Source organism: Oncorhynchus masou, chromosome 25 (assembly GCF_036934945.1).
Source record: "Oncorhynchus masou masou isolate Uvic2021 chromosome 25, UVic_Omas_1.1, whole genome shotgun sequence".
Taxonomy (NCBI): domain Eukaryota; kingdom Metazoa; phylum Chordata; class Actinopteri; order Salmoniformes; family Salmonidae; genus Oncorhynchus; species Oncorhynchus masou.
Window position 1 is genome coordinate 29,832,317 of NC_088236.1, and position 20,626 is coordinate 29,852,942.

At 45.9% G+C, this 20,626-nt stretch overlaps 1 protein-coding gene across 2 annotated transcripts; it reads left to right on the top strand.

The window, feature by feature from the left end:
* Window positions 1-291: 291 nt before the first annotated feature.
* Window positions 292-19,136, top strand: LOC135514091 (transcriptional activator MN1-like). Of its 2 annotated transcripts, XR_010451630.1 has the most exons (3): window positions 292-4,948; window positions 13,246-13,329; window positions 17,765-17,816. XR_010451630.1 is itself a non-coding variant. In XM_064937287.1 (2 exons), exons 1-2 carry the CDS (start codon window positions 1,351-1,353, stop codon window positions 17,974-17,976), a joined length of 3,810 nt encoding a protein of 1,269 aa, XP_064793359.1. In that variant the 5' UTR covers window positions 292-1,350; the 3' UTR covers window positions 17,977-19,136. The 2 variants fall into 2 exon arrangements, 1 of the variants encoding a protein (XP_064793359.1); XM_064937287.1 differs by lacking the exon at window positions 13,246-13,329 and having other exon boundaries at window positions 17,765-19,136.
* Window positions 19,137-20,626: the final 1,490 nt, after the last annotated feature.

A 20,626-nucleotide genomic window follows, 5' to 3' on the forward strand; every position in this document is an offset into this window, starting at 1 on the left:
ACAATGAGATTGATCTCAAACAAAAAATGAAAGTTTAAATTGCATAGGCTATATAGATCATACATTTAAAATACAATGGAGCAAGTAACACACCTGACATGGGCTAGAATACACTTTATTTGAGAACGGCGCTCTTTTAAGATACACGACGTTACTCTTTCGTTCTGCGTTTCTCATCCACATCTTGGACCACCTTAAAAGATGGTCCCTCCCTCGGCATTGGCGCTCCGCAGCCTCCGATTGGCGAGGACCTCATGGATGGAATTGGTTGCAGAAATGCAAAACTTGTTGCTGGTTCCCTGAATGCGTTGATCTCACACAGCGCCAAGCGCCAGACAAGAGTGTGATCTATCTCTGAATCGCTCCAAGCTGGAATAGACCACGTCAGAATCGGGAGCAAAAGGAGTGCGTTACAGCCTACAGAGTGCGAGAGAGAGGGAAACAGCCGATAGAGGTTCCGCGCCTTCTGGGCGCTTGGTGGGCACATGATCAGGACAGGTTGGACTATGCTGTCAAGCCGCTCTGTGATGGTGGAGTGCGGGTAGTGAGTGCTGGAGGCTCCGGGACACGGTGGTGCAAAAGCGGCTCTCCAGATAGCCATCATGACTGGGCTGGATTTTCCCTCCGGACTTGTAAAATTGCTTATAGTTCAGTAATAAGACATTTCACACAGAACTGTGGGAAATGTTTTCTTTTGATTGCAAAACAACGACCAATTATAATTGTGCAGATTGACGGTGGATGTCTATAGAATGGGATCTTGAAAGGACACTCCAAACTGTGCGTCCTGGGACATTTGACGAACTGGAATAATGAAGTGGACGAAGAAGATAGTTATGTGTTTCTTTCAATTTTCATAAGCCTTGTGATCTCTGTCAATCATAAATCAAAGGAGCGGTTTTTGTCAAGTTTGTAAAGAAGAAATTTGCTTAGAAAACTTTGGAATATGATATTATATCAAAGTCACATTGCAAGCGAATTTTTTTTTGTATCTTTTGTAAATTAAAGGAATAAACAAACGCCTATAGAAATAGACGGAAACGAGCAAGGACAGACTGTATTTTCTTGCTTCGTTGTCCTCTCCGGTTTATTTTCGCCACAACACTTTAGGGAGAAGTTGGATATTGGAAAAAAACTATGAGAACGTATTGGGTGAGTGAACCGATTTAAGATCCATTGGCTACGTTTTAAATCAGAACTTTTAAGATATCAAAATATCTATTGGGGCATTCTCTTCTATTTTCGTTTTTGTCCTCTTTTTTTTGTGTGGAGATTCACAGAAAACCAGACTAAAGCTAGACTGCCTATGCCAGGCGAGCTGGCTGTCATGCAGGATTGATATCGGGAAGTATGTTTGGGCTGGAGCAGTTTGGTTCTCAGATTAATAGCATAAACCCTGGCCAGTCAGAGAGAAACATTAACCAGCCAAGACTGAACATGAGCTCCCATTACAAAAGCCCCGGCTTTCATACCGGAGGCCTTCCAGGAGCCGTGGAGCCGGGCATGGGCCCTTTGAACGAGCCTCCGATGCTCGGGCTCAATATGAACATGAATGGGGAGCAGTACGGTGGCTTTCACCCACGGGGCCACTCGGAAATGCATGCAGGCAGCGGACTTCAGCAGCAACAGCAGCAGCAAGGACCCATGCATGGATTTTTCAACAACCAGCAACCTCATCAAGGCCATCCCCACGGCCACCAGTCTCACCCTCACCAACACCACCCTCATTTCAATGGGAACTTTGGAGGCCCAGACCCAGCATCATCCTGTCTGCATGGTGGCAGATTGATGGGCTACAACAACAGTGGCATGGGGCCTCAGCAGGGCTTTGGAGAGGGGTTTGACCCCATCGCTGAGGGCCAAGCAGGGGACGGCTTCTCCCAGCAGCAGCAGCAGCAGCAGCAGCAGCAGCAGCAGAGATCTGGTAACATGTCTGAGTTCCAGCACAACGGCCCCCCTAACGGCAACCACGCTGTTCCTGCCCCCTGTCTACCCCTGGACCAGTCACCTAACCGGGCAGCATCCTTCCATGGTCTGCCCTCCTCTTCCTCCTCAGAGACCCATGGTCTGGAGCCTCGACGAATGCCCAATCAGGGTGCTGTGGAGGGATTAGAGTATAATTTCCCCAGCGAACCCCCAACTGGACATTTTGAAGTACCTGTATTTTCCCCCTCAGAATCAGAGTCTCAGCTTCCCCACTTTGGGCCAGGAAGGCCGGTGGCCGGTGGCAGTTTCCCTGGAAACCCTGCCATGGCTCGGACACCGGGTATACAGGGCCTCTCCAAAGGGCACCAGCAGCCTCCCCCACAGCCCCAGCAGCCTCAGCCTCCCCCACAGCACGGAGTGTTTTTTGAGCGCTTTGGGAATGGCCGTAAGATTCCCGTGGGGATGGAGCTGGGGGTCAGTGCTAGACACCCTCTCATGCAGCAGCAGCAGCAGGCTGGTTTGATAGCGCGACAGAACTCATGCCCCCCAGGCCTCCCCCGGCCTCCCCAGTCTGAGCCGGGCTCCATTAACCCCAACATGCTGGACGGTGGTGTCATGATGCCTGTCCAACACAACCAGTTTGAATATCCTATTCACAGACTGGAAAATAGGGGCCTGCACCCCTATGGGGATCCCATGTTTAATATGCAACAGCCGGCTCCCCCTCCTCCCGCCCAACAGCCTCCGAATCAGAGGCTGCAACACTTTGACAGTCCTTATATGAACATGGCTAAAAGGCCCAGATTTGAGTTCCCTAACGCACACGGAGGGGAGAATTGCGGCACGTGGGGTAGTGGCATGCACAATGTGCAGGGCATGGAGAACCACCTCTCTCCCTCGGCCTACCCTGGCCTTCCTGGTGAGTTCACCCCACCTGTGACAGATGGTTTCCCCCCGGGTCCACTCCAGCACGCTGGGCCTGAGCAGCAGTCTATGCAGCAGCGGCAGAATGCGGCCATGATGATCAAGCAGATGGCCTCTCGGAACCAGCAGCAGAGGATGAGGCAGCCCAGCCTGCAGCAGCTGGGTCACCATGGCGACGTACCTCCAGGCCCCATGGTTCATGGAGGCCCAGTGGGGAGCATGCCTCAGCCCAACTTTGACAGGGAGAATGGGGGCAGGATGCCCAACTTTGAGGGTCAGAACCCTCATATAACTCAGGAGAACTGGTTCCCCGGTTCTCACCCACCAGGAGAGATCATGTCGCGGCGTATGGGGGTAACGGGTGGGGAGGCTGTAGCCCACGACATGGGGCTGCAGCAGAATGGAGTCGGTATGATGTTCAGGCCGGGCATGAATGGGATGGGCATACAGGAGCCAATGAGGATACCTGGAGATGGACACGTACAGGCTCTCCACTCTCCTGGTATGCACCCCCAGTTTGGCAACAACATGGGCAATCTCTCCCAGATGCAGTCCCCCGGAGCCGGGGTAGGACACCCCAACGCACCATCAGAGAGGCGGCCGACTGACTTCCCTGCCGGGCCTCCCATGGGATCTCAATCAACGTTTCCTTATGGAGGGGTTAACCGTCAGGGGGCACCACATAGCAATCCCCAGGGGGTGAACACCTCACCAGGGAGCTACCCTCCACAGTCTGAGTTCCCCCCAGGCCAGCGATCCTCTGTCAGTAAACTTGGGGCACTCTCCCTGGGGAACTATAGCAAAACCAGCACTAAAGACAATGTTTTTGGACAGAGCTGCCTGGCGGCCCTTTCCACGGCCTGCCAGAACATGATAGCTAGCCTAGGGGCCCCCAACCTAAACGTAACATTCAACAAGAAGAACCAAAATGAGGGCAAGCGAAAACTGAGTCAGACGGAGCAGGACATTAATAGCAGCACAGTTAACGGGACTGGCAGTGCTGGTCCTGAATACTTTCAGAGCGGCACTTCCCAGAACAGCCAGATGCCTGGCAACGGGAATAGCAACATTAAACCTGCAGGTCAAAACCAGACGCTGCAGGGGGAAGCCAGTGCCCTCTCCCCAAATTACAACATGGACGCTACCCCATGCAGTGAGGGGAAAGCAGCAACAGGGAACGGGAGAGGGAGAGGGAGGAGAAAAAGGGACAGCGGGCATGTGAGCCCTGGGATCTTTTTTTCCTCTGACAGCGGAAACCCTGTTGTAAGTCCAGGCCAGCAACCCCCTTCAGCTGGCGTTGGGGAGAGGGGTGGGGGTACGCCCCATGAGAAACCCCTCCCATCCCCCTCCTGGGGAAAAGGAGGTGACCTTATGCTGGGGGACCAGGCAGACCTGATGTCTTCTCTGGACAGTGGCATTCAGAGTGTCACCAAGTCTAACAGTAACTCACCACGCATAGATTTTCCTGATGATGTCAGCGCCCACTACGGCAACGAGGATGAGGTGTCCTCTAGCTCAGATGCAGGAGGTGCTCCTGCCTCCAAGCCCAACCGCAGCCCGCACATCACCGGCTCACCCAAGCTGCAAAGGGGGGAACAGGGCCTGATGAATGGGCAGAAGCCCCTAGGCATGCAGGACATCACCAATCACACTACCTCGACACCCGACAGCTATGGACTGAGTGCTGGTGTGGGGACAGGTGGCAATGGAGTTGGTCACCCGGGCACGCCTGGGATGGAGCAGGTACGCACTCCATCTAGCACCTCTGGCCAGGATGACATCCACCCTCTGGAGATACTGCAGGCCCAGATCCAGCTGCAGCGCCAGCAGTTCAGCATCTCAGAGGACCAGCCTCTGGGCATGAAGAATGGCAAGAAGAGTGGTGACTGTCTCTCACAGAACGGAGACAATGAGCTGGCGAGCTGCAGCCCGGATGCTGGGAAGGGCTCAATGGGCACTATTGACCTTGACACTCTGATGGCAGAGCAGCACGCCACCTGGTACGTGCCCAGTGACAAGGCCCTGATGGATGGGCCAGAGGACGACAAGGCCATGGCACCCTGGGAAAAAAACAAGAGCCAGAATAACAGCAAAGAAGGTAATTGAATATGCTCTATGGTTATATTTCCCACTTTGTTTTACTATCTGATTAGTACTGTCTTATTGCTGTATTTACACACACACACACACACACACACACACACACACACACACACACACACACACACACAAACACACACACACATCCGTCTAAGGCTGTCACTCAACATATATGCACATAAGCCCGATGTTGTTTTGCATCTCCGATGAGCAGAAAATGATATGAATGCTAGTCTAAAATAAGTCAGGACTTCCTTTCGAAGTAGCTGTTCTATGGAAACAAGTAGATCAGGTATATCAAGTTTTATATGTAGGCTAGAAAAATACATAAATAATTGATTATGTTTTTCTGTGTGCCTATAGGACTACACAGGGGATAGGCTATTGGACCACAGGCTAATTAACTATACGAAATAAAAAAAGCACTAATCAGGAAAACATTTTAAAACGGATTTATTGTGGTTCTAAATAAACATTAAATTATCATTTGGTGCGTGTTATGGATTATTCTATTGTTGAGGAACTTCAAAGGAACAGCGCGAGAAAAGTAAACATTTCCTGTGGTGCTTTATCGGGGTTTTCAGGGTGAACAACTACACTGAGAAGATTAATAGGTTTCTGAGATGCGTTTTCACAGCAGGGCTTCCCCTCCATACATATCTGTTGGTTTTTGTTATTGCTATGGGATAATAAACGGGATTGGAGAAAGTGGATTGATTTTAGATTAGCCTACTATTGGAAAGGGCAGCATTGTCAGGATATATGAAGAAGAGTGATATTACTATAAACAAGAGTAGCCTATCTTAATCTTTTTTATTTCGAACCTTTTTTCTCTCCTAAATATGATGTGTCCTCGAAGAACAGATTTTCATTGAACATGATAATATGATACTAATAGAAAATAATACTATAATAATAATGGATGCGTCATTCACTTTTTCTAATTTGTTTAAAACTTTTGGTTTTATTGTAGACTATTGCCAACCACTTTTTCGCCAACATGGTTCAGGAATAAAATGGTTGGTCGTGAGATACAAATGATTATTTTTTCACGAACAAATGTAAATTCTAGTATTCTAGTAGCCTATGCCACGAAACTGTTGTAGCCTTTAATTTTAAGTGCTTGTTGAAATTGGTATAGTGTGATTAGAGACGCTGGCTGGCACTTTAAACATTTTACGTAAACGGTTTGAAATCCTGTCAATCAAGGTTTGACATTAACAACACAAAAAATGTTCTCCTGTTTTTGGATTACCGGTCATACCTAAGGCATCTGCTTTGTTTTATTTCATAAATAGGAAATGAAATAACGTGCATTTAAAATAATAATAACAATTATTATTATTATGATGACCTATTATTATTTCCTATTATTGTTTATATTAGGACTGTGCTATAGCTAGAACAGGGATTTGGATTATTTTTTTAAAAGCACTTTTTTCCCCCTTCAATTTAATCCAGTGCTGAAGTTACTTTTTATTGACTGCTCCTTCATCAATCAAAACCTACTTCAAATAAATATTTAAATTATGAATTCAATATTGCTGATTTATGTCGTATTTTTATGTCGCAATATTTTTCTGTGCAATTGTAATGTCTTTTGTGTCTCGATATTCTTTTCTGAGGCCACTCTTTTTTTCTATAGACATTTGAAAATCTATAGCAAGAATGAAATGGTAGTCAGTCAGTGCTGCAAAAGGCGGTAGGTCGCAGTGAGACGTTATTAAATCGCTACCGCCAGAGACGAGACACCAAAACTCTCTTGTGAATAGGTAGCCCCCAGCGCGTATTCACTATCCCTTTGTTCTGGCTAACTGCGGGAGCTGAGAGGAGAGGGGGGCGCAGGGCACGGAATCTGGAGTCATAGCGCATTGTTTAGGAGGCAGAGCAGTCAACCAGACCAGGCAGACACATTCTCGCCTTGTCCATAGTTCATTTTTTCAAGATCCACATGTCTTAGCAAGGCGCACTTATTCTTCAGAAAATGCACAGCAACAGCCACTTCGATTTTGTTAAAGTATTTCTCTCTCGTCTCTCCTATCTCCGCACATTTTTTCCTTCCTCAATTCAGCTCCTTGCAAGCACAAAACCCATGCTGCTCGGCTCGATCGATAGCTAGTTAGCACAAATCACGGATCTTGACAGTTTCTCATTTGAGTGCTGCAGACGGCAAAGATGAAAAAGGGTTGAGGTGTGTTGTTGGATTTTGAGATTGAATTGGATGTTTTTCAAGAGACGCGCGAAATCCTATGCATTCAACGAAACGCTACGCTTCAGATAAAGATAAATAGGGCCTTGTGGTTTTAGTTGCACATATTCAGTAGGCTAGTAAATATTACCCATATAGGCACAATCGATGAACAGTTATATTCTCTTGGAAAATGCTAAAGACCAGGATTCTGAAAGTTATTTTGGAAGATTGCATAGAACACACGTGTGAAACTTATTCCGTGTAGGGCCGAGTGTTTGCGGGTTTTCGCTCCACCCTTGTATACGATTGACAAAATAAGGTCACTAATTCGTAAGGAATTCCCCTCACCTGGTTGTCTAGGTCTTAAAAAAAACTCAGACACCCTACCCTTTGTGGAATGAGTTTGACGACCCTGTCATAGACATCTGAACTTGTGCTCCGTAGAAGTGAAATAAAAATATTGATGAATGTAGGAATATGTCAGTATTTTTTAAGTTGTGGAATCTATTTATGTTTGTTATTGATGTCTTGTTGCAAGTCAACCAGCTGGTTAACAGGTGAACACATGGTCGTTGCCTGAGCCTAAGATTTACAATGACAGTTTAAAGAAACAGTTTTTTTCGAATTGTCTTGTTAGTTATCAAGGTTCTCAGTACAGTTCACAAGATAACTTATAGTTATCCTTTATAATAGTAGTAATAATAATTATAATGTTATAATGCTAATGATAGCTGGTTTACAATTCTTTTTTAAATAACACCTTTTTTCACACAATTTCATCATGGTTCCTTTCTATATTCCTGCATGATGTGGCTAATCAATAAAAACGTTTTAAGATCACACATTTCAATTGAATACACAGCACATTTTGCGTAACACACACATGGTCTGATCATATGTTTTTTTGTATTGAAGTTACGTTTCTTTCTGCATTTTGCAAATTTCTCTATGTCTTGGAGTTGATCATATGACACCCGTGCAGGTGTTGTGCACCACTAAAACCAATTTAGTTTAATATTGTGGCAGCCCACTCTGTTGGTATCTGTCTTCATGCCCCTGTCCTATGCCCCATCACAGTGTCCTGAAGCTGGGGAAGCTGGGGGGGGGGGGGGGGGGGGGCTGCGTAGGTCCTTCCATCCTGGGAACAGCTTTAATAGTGGGAGTCCTGAGTGATTGTGTTACTTGGGCGCTTTATAGACTGCATTCAGTGTTTTTACGGGAAGTTGAGTTTAACTGCCCAATTGAGACAGGTGGGTTATGGGCCTCTGTTTGTTTGGGGAGGGGGATGGTTGAAGTGACATTTGGCAATAGGCCTCCCTGTGTCTATAGCAGGGGTACGGGTGGTAGTGGCATGGGGAGGACAGGAGCTGTGGTGTTTGGGGCTCTGTGACTATAGGTGAGGTCTCAGACAGTGCAGGAGTTGGGATCACAGAACAGACTGTATTCTCATATATATTGTTAATGGAGGTAGTGGGGGATGTTTTCAGGCCAGAACGTGGTGCCAGAAGTGCCTCATAGGTATATGGGATTTGATAATATTGTTGCATTAAACAATACTGTTAAAGAAAAATATGAGATTGAGCATAGAGTCAAGCTTGCCTGTTTGGGAGTGTGTTGTGTTGTATTTTCTGTGTTGATGTCTGTTTACCCTGTGTGTCTCAGCTCTCCCTGTATGAGTTCCACTGTGGTTGTTTAGAGACTGATGTGTTTGTCAGTAACTTCCCCCATTTAACCCTCCGTAGCTTATTCTGTCTGTGTGATAAACTACCATTCAGCCAAAGCTATTCACTAAGACATAGTCATGTCTATTGTAGGCATGAGGCCCATATACTGTATGGCCTCCGTATGCCAGTGGGTGTATATGTGAATGAAGGTACTTTTCATCTTCTTTTCTCTATCTCGTCTTCTTGTACCCTCTTCGCCTCTCCTTCTCTGCTCCTGATATAATAGCCAGGACCTGACGGTTTGTTCTGAAAAACGTGCACACTCTTGATAACAAGCAACTTGTCGCCCTAGGAAATGATTCAGTTGGTTTTATTTTTTTGACTTTTTGCTTCCGGTTTGACCACACAGGGAAAGTTATTTACGGTGTGTGTTATCACTTTGTACATACTGTGCTAGGATCTGTCCTCTGGATTAATACGGTGTCTCATGCAACAGAGTGACTGTTCTCGTGGTGGTGGAGTGACTATTAGTTAGAGCATGCGCTGGCTTGCTGTTGGCATGTGTAGGAGAGCAGTGGGTAGAGAGGGACTTTTCATGCTTAGACACCCTGATTAGGACGCAATTTAATCCAGTGCAACAGGCATATTGACATGCCACCTAAAGAGACCTAGGAAGAAAGGACAATATTCCTATAAGACCACCCCACCTTCCCACCTTTCTTAGTTTGTTAAAATCATACTTATCGTATTGACATTTCATTCCAGCGACAACTCATAAATCACATGAGTCATTTTTATTTCCCTTTTTTCCTTTCTTAAAGCAGAAAATAGATGTGATTGACATTTGTTTGAATGAAGAGAAAACAGCTTGGGGCGGTCCATGTTCCAGATCCCTCCTTGCAAGGCGTTGCGTATTGACTTCCTCAACAACACACACCCAGGCAGCATAGTGTTCTCTGCACTCTCCCATACTGCAGTAATAATAATCATTATCATAATCACAGCAATTAGCCCTGGTAATATTGTTCTCAAAAGTGCCAATTCATCCTCTGGCATCTTCTGTGAGTTAACTTGGTTATTGACAGATACAGAGAGGCTAGTGAAGTGTGTGTGTCTTTTGTGAGGAATATATTATAGCTATAGCCGCAAACGGAGCAAAAGTGCAGACTTTGAGATATTTTAAGTTGGACCTTTCCTCATTTTTATGCATTTATTTTCTTATGTCTCTTCACAAAGTAATTTCTGTCTCCCTTTGTGAATTTCTGTCTCCTTTCAGTGAATTGATTAGGACTCTTTCACCATGTAAGTGTGTTTGAATTGACAGAATAAGTCAAATATGAGACATGTAAAAGGGTTTATCAGCTGGACTATCAGCATGAATCAGTGGGCATTAGGACTGCTTTCACCATGTAAGTGTGTTTGTTCTTCCTTACCCCCCCTCCCCATTGACAGTTACCGGGACTAAGACAAATATGAGACGTATGTAAAAGGATTTATCAGCTGGAGGGACCAGAGGTGTATGTGTGTGTGATGAAGATATGGAAACTCGATAGTGTGGGTTTATCAGCTGGAGGGACCAGAGGTGTATGTGTGTGTGATGGAGACATGGAATCTCGATAGTGTGGGTTTATCAGCTGGAGGGACCAGAGGTGTATGTGTGTGTGATGGAGACATGGAATCGCGATAGTGTGGGTTTATCAGCTGGAGGGACCAGAGGTGTATGTGTGTGTGATGAAGACATGGAAACTCGATAGTGTGGGTTTATCAGCTGGAGGGACCAGAGGTGTATGTGTGTGTGATGAAGACATGGAATCTCGATAGTGTGGGTTTATCAGCTGGAGGGACCAGAGGTGTATGTGTGTGTGATGAAGACATGGAAACTCGATAGTGTGGGTTTATCACCTGGAGATGAAGATATGGAATCTCGATAGTGTGGGTTTATCAGCTGGAGGGACCAGAGGTGTATGTGTGTGTGATGAAGACATGGAAACTCGATAGTGTGGGTTTATCAGCTGGAGGGACCAGAGGTGTATGTGTGTGTGATGAAGACATGGAAACTCGATAGTGTGGGTTTATCAGCTGGAGGGACCAGAGGTGTATGTGTGTGTGATGAAGACATGAAAACTTGATAGTGTGACATCATGTTTGATTTATGCAGACTTGGTCACAGGCTTGTGGTTTCAGACCTTTGCTCAGGTGTCTTGTATGCTGGAATAGACTCTCTGACTTGTAGTGAAATGGAAATAGTTGCTGGTAGTAACACCTCTCTCAGTTCCAGCTCTGAGAATTCATCACAGTGTGATACAATTATCTGACAAGTTATGTCAGGGTTCATCACAACTTATTTTAGCTTTACGTCCATTTGGCTTGCTTTACGTCAGTTTGGCCTGCTTGAAGTACAATCCCCGCTAGTATGTAGTACATCCACAGGAGACCCCAATACATTTGTAATTATCACTACTACTGATGAACTGCTAGCACGTATAACACCGGCCCAGTGTGTAGTCTCCTGTCTTATAGAATTTGCAGCTCATAACAGGACATTACAAGGTTTCTGCTTGTAGTTCTGTCTGTAGTAATTGATTGTCCAGATGTTACTGTGTATGTGTGTATCCACTGAATGCTGAGGCCTTTGCAATACATTTACCACCAGTGACAGTCAAAGGAGGCGTGTTAAAACATGTCTTTGTGACTGATGTAGAGAGGAAAGGATGAACAAAGGTTCCATGCCTTTTGCTAGCTGGATTTCTGACTCTTCAAAATAGCAGTGTTTTGTTTTCCCTGGGGAAGAGCGCTGAAATAAAATCAAACTTGTCTGTGTGTGTGTGGGTGTGAATATTCCCCTTGGAATGGACGGCTGAGTTTGTCTGGGAGATGCAGGGTGGGGGGGTGGGCACCGGAGGCTCCGGTTGCCTGGATGTATGTGACACGTTTCCTAATGTCCAGGGTCTTAATCAGCCAGTGCCCAGAGGGACTGGAAAAAACAAGGCATCTACTATTCCTGTAGAAAATGCTATATATTTTTATATGTAGCTACCAACAATCCCTGTAGAGATGATTTTAACATAGTTTGTGAGAAATGCAAGTTGTCTTTATCAATTAAATAGACTATAATCCTTAACACTCCCTCTGTTCAGCAGAGTTGTACCATGCTAAAGCTACTAGGCTGTGTGTGTGTGTGTGTGTGTGTGTGTGTGTGTGTGTGTGTGTGTGTGTGTGTGTGTGTGTGTGTGTGTGTGTGTGTGTGTGTGTGTGTGTGTGCGTGCGTGCGTGCGTGCGTGCGTGCGTGCGTGCGTGTGTGGAGGTGTTGTCATAACGCCAGCAGCAGTTAGGTTATTTGGCATACAGGTAGTCGTCAGATTTCTTTAATTCGTATTGAAAAATTGACAAATGAGTTATGACACCGGAGCTGTTTCTCTTGGGAGAGAAGAGCAGAGACTGATCGAGTACTAGCGAAAGCGGGAGAGATGGAAAGAAGTTTATCTTTTTTTCTGGGAACATCTTAGGTTTCGACTTGCGAGGTCGAGCAAGATGGTAATGGCTGTCGTTTGCCTCACTGTAAAGAGAGAACGAGAGAAAATAAGTCTTACATTTTCTCCACAATTCCATCCTCTGGACCTTCCTTATTTCTTTTTTTAGGGCAGTTTAGATACTCGGATGTTAGAAACAATGGTTCGGATTTTTTTAAACAGCACATTTGAGTCTTTTCAACAGTGGAACTGTCATCACTAAAGCTTAATACTGTCATTATACCACACAGCAATATCACCTTTAACTCAATAATTATAATTATATTTTATTTACAGTTTTAACATTGTGTTTTTTCAACTTTGTGTTGTTATCTTGGAAATGGAAAAGGATTGATTATATTTGACATAAAAAATAATAATTGTGCAACCAGTGCTAATTATTTTGAAGACATTATATGTACATTTCCAAGTAAATCTTTATTTTCTTCAATCAAGGGTCAATTAATGAATTAATTAATAACAGGATAATTATTATTTCAGTCAATTATATTCAGTCATTTGATTTCAAGTGTTAAACTATTTCTATCACAAACACATGAAAGTGTAAGATTCCTTGAATTGACCAGCTACCTTCCCACATTGAGGACTAGCTGAAATAGGGATTGTATGTTAAGTGTTGTGGCTGAGAAAGTCAGCCCCCTAAACCCATTCCGACCCCCCTCCTCTCCTAGCGTCTCCCTAGCAGATGCTCCTAATCCCTACATTTCCACTGTTTTCATGAGTGGTTGGGGTTTCCAAATGGGCCAAAAATACATACACAGAGTGTGTAGTGACGGACTGAAACAAAATAGAGAGCGAGACGTAGATCAATATGTCACCTACTTGGATGACATGGATGACAGGTCCTGGACATGGTTTTGATTTATGCAGGAGGTACTAAATCACTTCCCGTGTTCCCTTTTGTGTCTAGTTTCCTAAGCGCGTCTTGCGGCCTGAGGGGGAGGTGTGTGTGTACGAGGGGATGGCTGAAGGGAGAGAGTTTACTAGAGAAGGGGTGAGGAGGAGCGACCGGGCCAAGGCCTGCCTGCCTGGGCAAGTTTTTTTCCTTCTTGTTGCAGGCCAGGGAACAGAGAGGAAATTCAAACCAAAATAACCCCTGTGCCCTCGCTTGAGAAATGTGCCCCCTCCATATCCACCCTTCTCTGAGGGGAAAGGTCAACCTGTGGCAGTGGGGTTGAGTGGGGGTCGGAGAAGGCCTCCCATGCCATACTCCCCCACAGCAACTACCAACCCCCAGGCCACCATCAGATACCTGGGTCATACCTCCAGTAGTTCCCATATTCCTCGCACAGGGATTCCTGTAGCCCCTCACCAAGCTAGTTGAAAGCAGATAACTTCATGATTTTGTATATATATTTTGGTGATTGTCATTTAATGTGAAGCCTTGCTCTGCTGGTCGGTCTGCTTAGTGCAGTAGAGAGGCGCCGGATCACATGTCCTGCTCTTAGGTACCATGAGCCTTCAGGAAAAGTGTTAAAGACCTAAATGACTAACCTTTAAAGTATGCTTTATGATAACAGAAATGTTACATCATTTTTCTGTGTTCTTTACCATCACTCCTTAGATTGTCGAAAAAACAGACTTTGTATCTGTGCATTGTGCTCCCGAACTTAGAATCTTCTCTAATGTCCTTAGTGTTAGTTTTTTATCATAGCGATCCTATTAAATTAAATGTGTCTTCTAATTTCTAATTCTATGGTTGTTATGCTACAGGAATCTTATCTGAATTCACTCACTGTCATAGGAGCAGAGGCCTCTAGGTGTTTTCACTAGAGAGCGGCGAAGGTCGGATTGGGCTGGTTTGTGTTCGGTGAGGGTAAGGCCGAGCCCCGGGGAGCACAGGGTTAAAGGTGAAGTGTCGTCATGGAAGTATAGCTTGGGATAGAATGGACCTCGGAAATCAATGTGACGCCTCTGTGAAATTCTCTGGCTCCGAAAGAGAGACCAGCGAACACCAAGACACACATATACATAGTCTTATTTAGCATATACTTTGTTTCTAATGCACACATCTGCACAGGGACTTGGTACACAATGTGCATTTAACTATCATAACACTTCATTTTTAACTGCCTTTACAACATAATAATTACCATTAGCTTCATCAGTTTACATTAATCGTTTAATAAAATGTTTAGGTTGACAATTATAGTTAGATTGTGAGAATATGACATTTATTGTCGTTCAATAAGGATTCCTTCCCAGTGTTGTTTACAGACTTAGAGAACTGATGGCATGACGTGTACTAGATTCAGGCCGTCAGCTTCCGACATATTGGTGTCAGCCAGACAGAAAAACCGAAACAGAGCAGTGTGCTGTGCTGTGCTGTGTGTGTGTGTTCTCTTCACAGCACGCTAGTGGAAAGCGTTGTTCACCTGTGTATATCGTCACGAGCTGTGTCTGTGTGACGGCTCTATAAGCCTACGTGGAGGAGTCACACTGTAAATCACACACTTTTAGAAAGAGGAGAGGAATAGAGGTGGATTAAAAAACGGAGCGTTTGAATTGCCATGGTTACCTTTTTTGACTTGTAATATGGTTAGGGATATTTAACTGTATTTGTGGTTCAGCTTAGTTGGTTGTGATATTATTGTTTTCTTCTTTATTAGGTATTCGCCCTGTGTGATGCTAAGCACTCGTTCTCTGAGATGAATAGCCTATCACTGAGATATCACTGTGGATATGAACAGTACGCTGCATGGCAAAATAATGCGAGTCATTGAACAGCCTTAACAAGGTTTTATTGAAAAGAGATTCCACAGCTTGTAAAATGTCACGGTGATTTGGGATTTAGGCCTGTGTGATGTAGAATTTCACACTGCCGTTTCCACTTTTGAACAAATATGGTGCCGTGGATAATGCTTAACATTTAAGTGTAGCGTGTAGATTTTCCACCAAAATTCCGTCTCTCTCGGCTCCCAGGGTATTACCTAGAAATATCCACAGATACACTACAATTGACTGGCTTACTCCTTAAAAGGAGAGCTTTGTATTTTTTCAAGGAGAATGGTTTTTCTGCTTGTAATAATACAATTTGAGAGGTACAGTGTTTTGATTATAAAAATATTTTTAAAATGTTTTAACTAGGAAACTGGTGGCAATTACTACATTGTAAATGATTGTTTATGTGAAAGTATCATTGGTAATGCTAATGTTTTTATTTTGATAAATAAAGTAACGTGGTCACACGATCACACGTCTGAGCATGGCTCTGGGACAGAGGGAGTGGATGCTTTTGACTGTGTGTTTACAGTCCTTGTCCTTGCATGTATGAGGCTGGGGGCCATGTCTGTCTGTTTTGGGACCATGCAGACTGTGTGTGGAGCGGCAGCTGAGGGCTGGTGTGGATATGGCAGCAGTGGCGGTGGTTGGCGGTGTGTTTTGTGGCTGTGTTGTCAGATTGCTGTGTGTCAGCAGAGAGCCAGGGGAACGCTTGGCTGCCTATTCAGGCCGGTGTGGACCCTGCTGTGCCCAGCTACCATGGGCTGTCGGCGGGTGCTGGAGGGCACAGTGCTGGGGATGGGAGTGGGGGGTAGGAGGAAGCACATGGAGAGGGGGTTGTGGTCCAGGCTCACTGAGTGTGGGTGTCAGCCATGCAGAGGTGTATGGCAGGGCCCTCTGGCAAACGCTGGCTCTTGCCACCATCACCACTAATCCCCACAACCCCACACACCCGTCCCCTCCCCCTCTGCCTTCCTCTCTCCCCCACCGTCGCTCCGCTTAGTCTCCAGAGTCCTTGGGTGATTTGTGTGGAGGAGGAGGGAGAGAGATGCGGGAGCGGCGGGAGCTTGGCTGCGTGACCTTTTACCAAATCCCTCCGCTTTTCCATTCCAGTGGTCGCTCCCCAGACAGGCTGGGGGGCAAGGCTGCCTCACCACCTCCCTGTCTTCCCGGCCCTAGCCTGTCCACCCTGCCTCCTTCACTCTCTGTCCTGACCTGGCCTTGTTTCTCTGGCTGTGTGTTGTTAACACCGTGTCATAGTTGCTCCAGGGAAGTAAAGGAAGGGAGAAATATATACAGAGAGAGTGAGAAAAACAAAAAAGCATTTGGGAAGAGAGAGAAGAGATAAAAAGGAAAGTGTGACACAGAGACTGTTTTGAGGTCAGAGTATCTTTTCTCTTCTTCTCTCTCTCTGTTCTGTCACTTTGTTGAGTAGTGAGGTGGGCAGATCAGAGTAGTGATTGTGTGATGTACAGGCCCTGTGCCTAGAGCAGAGTGTGTATCATAGTCTCCTGTCTCTGACGCCTGTACCTCAGCATGTCTGAGCTATTTAGAGCTTGTCTGTCTCTGCGGCTACGCTCCCACTCAAAGCAGTAGTAACAACCTGGGGCTGAGGAACACAGCAGAAGTGTTTTGAGTGCTAAGGACAGATGGGAATAGCCTGATTGATTTTTACAGCAGGTATCCACCATGTTCACGCACTCTTTTTTTAGAATGCTCAGAGCATGCTTGGAGGCAGACCCCAAACGCATGATGCAATGCTGCAGTCACCAATGGGGCTTACTGAAACCAGTGATAGTAAGAGTCTGACAACCTCTCTCTCCCGTCATCTCTACCTCTAACTCCTTGCCCTTCTCTCCTTCCTGCCCCTCCTACTCTTTCAGAATGCTGCTGGTCTATATCATGGCAGATGCGTGTAATTTAGCCTAGCACTTTCTGTCCTCGTCAATCTACCTCTCGCAAATGTTTTCTTACACAACGCATGCGATTTGACACAGAGGATGGATTATGCATCTCAGCTGGCAGCGTTTCCCATGTCCCTCTAGAATTGCACGGCTGATTTTTATACAACCTTCGATAAACCTATATATAGATTTTCTGGAAGCTTGGTTCCATTTAATATAGGTTTGACACCACGGTGACGTGGGGTCGATTCTGCAGCAGGGTCATTATACCAGTAAATTAGGTCATGCAGAGTTAAAGGTCAGCCTCCTCACAGCCCTCTGACCTCATGACCAGAGGTTAGGGAGGAGTGCTCCCCATTTGCACGGGTGACCGGGACTGACAGTGTGTGTGTGTGTGTGTGTGTGTGTGTGTGTGTGTGTGTGTGTGTGTGTGTGTGTGTGTGTGTGTGTGTGTGTGTGTGTGTGTGTGTGTGTGTGTGTGTGTGTGTGTGTGTGTGTGCGTGGTCCTGGCAAGGAGAAGGTGGGGGATGGGTTTAGAGCATTGTCGTTTTCCAGCCTGCAGGATGGGGGTGGGAGAGGGAGAAGGAGAGGGGTTGTTGAGGTCATTTTACTGCACAGATTTTGAGTGGGATGAGAATTAGGATCTAATTTAGATATAGGATTTTATGATTAATTCTAGTGTTGACATATTGACTGAAGATGTTTATTTTGTGGTTGAGGATGAATGAATGTATCCTTAATGTTCCACAGTGCTGGCCCACTCACTAACCCTCTCCTCTCTCTGTGTTTGTTTCTCCTTTTCAGAGTCAGAGCTGTCTCAGAGTAAGGCTGGAGTAGGGGTGGGGGCCCCGGGGCCCGGAGGGGGCAATGGGGGGAGCCACCTGCAGTGCCTGTCCGTCCACTGCACAGATGAGCTGGGGGACAGTAAGGGCCGAGGGGGGCCCGTCTCCTCTTGGCGCTCCCTGCACTCCGACATCTCCAACCGCTTTGGGACCTTCGTGGCTGCCCTGACCTGAACACAACCAGGGCAGCCCAGGAGATGGAGAGAAGATCAGAAGAAAGAGAGGGGGGTGGAGAGAGTCAGAGGCAGATGATAATGAAGACGACAGCAATGATGAGGATGATATAAAGGTATTGATGATGAGGATGACATAAAGGTATTGATGATGAGGATGACATAAAGGTATTGATGATGACGTAAAGGTATTGATGATGAGGATGATATAAAGGTATTGATGATGAGGCGTCTGCATTGGCTCTCGCCTGTTCAGGGAGAGAAGGACATATACACACTCATACACACACATCAACACATACACACTCATGCTCACACACACTCACACACACTTTTGGGCACAAACACATACACACTCACTCATGCATCGCTGGACTATACAGCTTGGGCTCTATTCAGTGGTGCCCACATCTGGGAAACCTCAAATCATCCTTTTAGTTTTTGTTGTTTTTTGAAGAAAACAGGATAAATGTCAATGGAGGAAAGGAAAAAACTAAAACTGAGAAAACAGAAAGACAAAATGTCCTTGGCTGTATTGGGATAGCAGTGTTGAGTCTCTGTTCTGTTACATTCTTTAGACATGAAAGTTGTCTCTTAGTATTTGGGAGCTCTGTGATTAATACCCCATCCTCACCAGCTGTACCCTGTGCCTGTACTCAGTGACCTCCTAGCCGTGGTTCTCTCTGTGGGTTGGAGGTGGTACCACCCACCATGCCTGCCCCCAGCCTAGTGTATAGATCACTGGGACTGGGCTTGGGTATGGCCTCAAGCAGAACCACCCTGACCCATATTCACCCGTTGAGGGACTCTGGTCATCTTTGTCAGCCAGAGTTTGGAGGATATGTGTGTGAACCAGCCCTTCCTCCCTCCCATGGCTCTCAGGGGTACAGGGAGAGGAGAGCAGCCCTCTCACCAGGACTTCTCCCTCCCATGGCTCTCAAGGGTACAGGGAGAGGAGAGCAGGCCTCTCACCGGGTACAGGGAGAGGAGAGCAGGCCTCTCACCAGGACTTCTCCCTCCCATGGCTCTCAGGGGTACAGGGAGAGGAGAGCAGCCCTCTCACCAGGACTTCTCCCTCCCATGGCTCTCAGGGGTACAGGGAGAGGAGAGCAGGCCTCTCACCAGGACTTCTCCCTCCCATGGCTCTCAGGGGTACAGGGAGAGGAGGAGACCAGGACTTCTCCCTCCCATGGCTCTCAGGGGTCTCACCAGGACTTCTCCCTCCCATGGCTCTCAGGGGTACAGGGAGGAGAGGACCAGGACTTCTCCCTCCCATGGCTCTCAGGGGTACAGGGAGAGGAGAGCAGGCCTCACCAGGACTTCTCCCTCCCATGGCTCTCAGGGGTACAGGGAGAGGAGAGCAGCCCTCTCACCAGGACTTCTCCCTCCCATGGCTCTCAGGGGTACAGGGAGAGGAGAGCAGGCCTCTCACCAGGACTTCTCCCTCAGACCTGGAACCCCATTGATACCCAGAGACACAGGAACCTGATGAGATTTGGACCTTTTGAGACACTGTACCTCACAACCTCACCAGGCCATCCTCCTGGTCCAATAGAACTGGCCTGGACCCTGAAACAGGGGGAGGAAGAGTGGGAGGGAGATGGAGAGAGAAATAGTTTATTTTTGGTGTGGGTATCTGCAAAAAGGGATTCCTGAATACAAATTCCTCTCTTTCACTCATTTCCTCTTCTATTTAGCTTGGGCTCCAACACAGTTATACAATACAGCCAATGTAAACTGTAGGGGAGGTCAAGGAACCATTTAATAAGGGATTTGAAAAAAGGAATATTGGTATTGCACATGTAAAATAAGAGAACATTTGCTGTGTGTTAGGCAATCTTGTAACCTTTAAATAAAGCTTCTGTTGAATTTGAATTTCTGAAACAATAGATGGAGGCCTGTGACGGCATCTTACGAACTGTTTCTTTTTTGTTTTCTTTTTTTAATAATATGTAAAGTGCAGTCGTCTGTTTTCCTGCATATTGTAAATATCTGTATATGTTTTATTGAGGAACTAAATAACAATAAATATGACGTTAATGGTGAATTTTATGATTGCTTGTTTTTATTAATGTTGTGCCCTTATTTGTCTGTCATAATAACAAAGTCGCAATTTATGAATGAAAATAACATTTAATACTGTATAATAATATAATAATGGAAATATTGCTATACTCTGAAGATATCTCATATATATATATACCTGTATACCTGTATACCTGTATACCTATATATATATACCTATATATACCTATATATATCACAAAAATATTAATTGTGACAAGTTTGTCTGGGGAGGTTGTGTACTCTGTAGTCAGTAAACTGGCATGAAGATATTATATACTAGTAATAATAGTCTTCCTGTCTCTCTCCTCTCAGCATTTTTGAAAGGCCCACCTCATTGTCTGTCTCGCCTCGCTTTTTGTCTTCTCTGCCCCCATCCCCATCTGCCTCAACCCCACCCCAGCTCACTCTCACTCACCTGCTCTTTATGGGCCATCTACATGGATGGTTAATGGTAATCAATAGCTCCCCAGTGTGCCAGCCTTGAGGGAGGTGGAGACGTCAATGCTGTCTAACAGGGCTAGTGATCAGCCAGCATCCCCACCATCGTCCTGCCTGGGAGACACACACACACACACACACACACA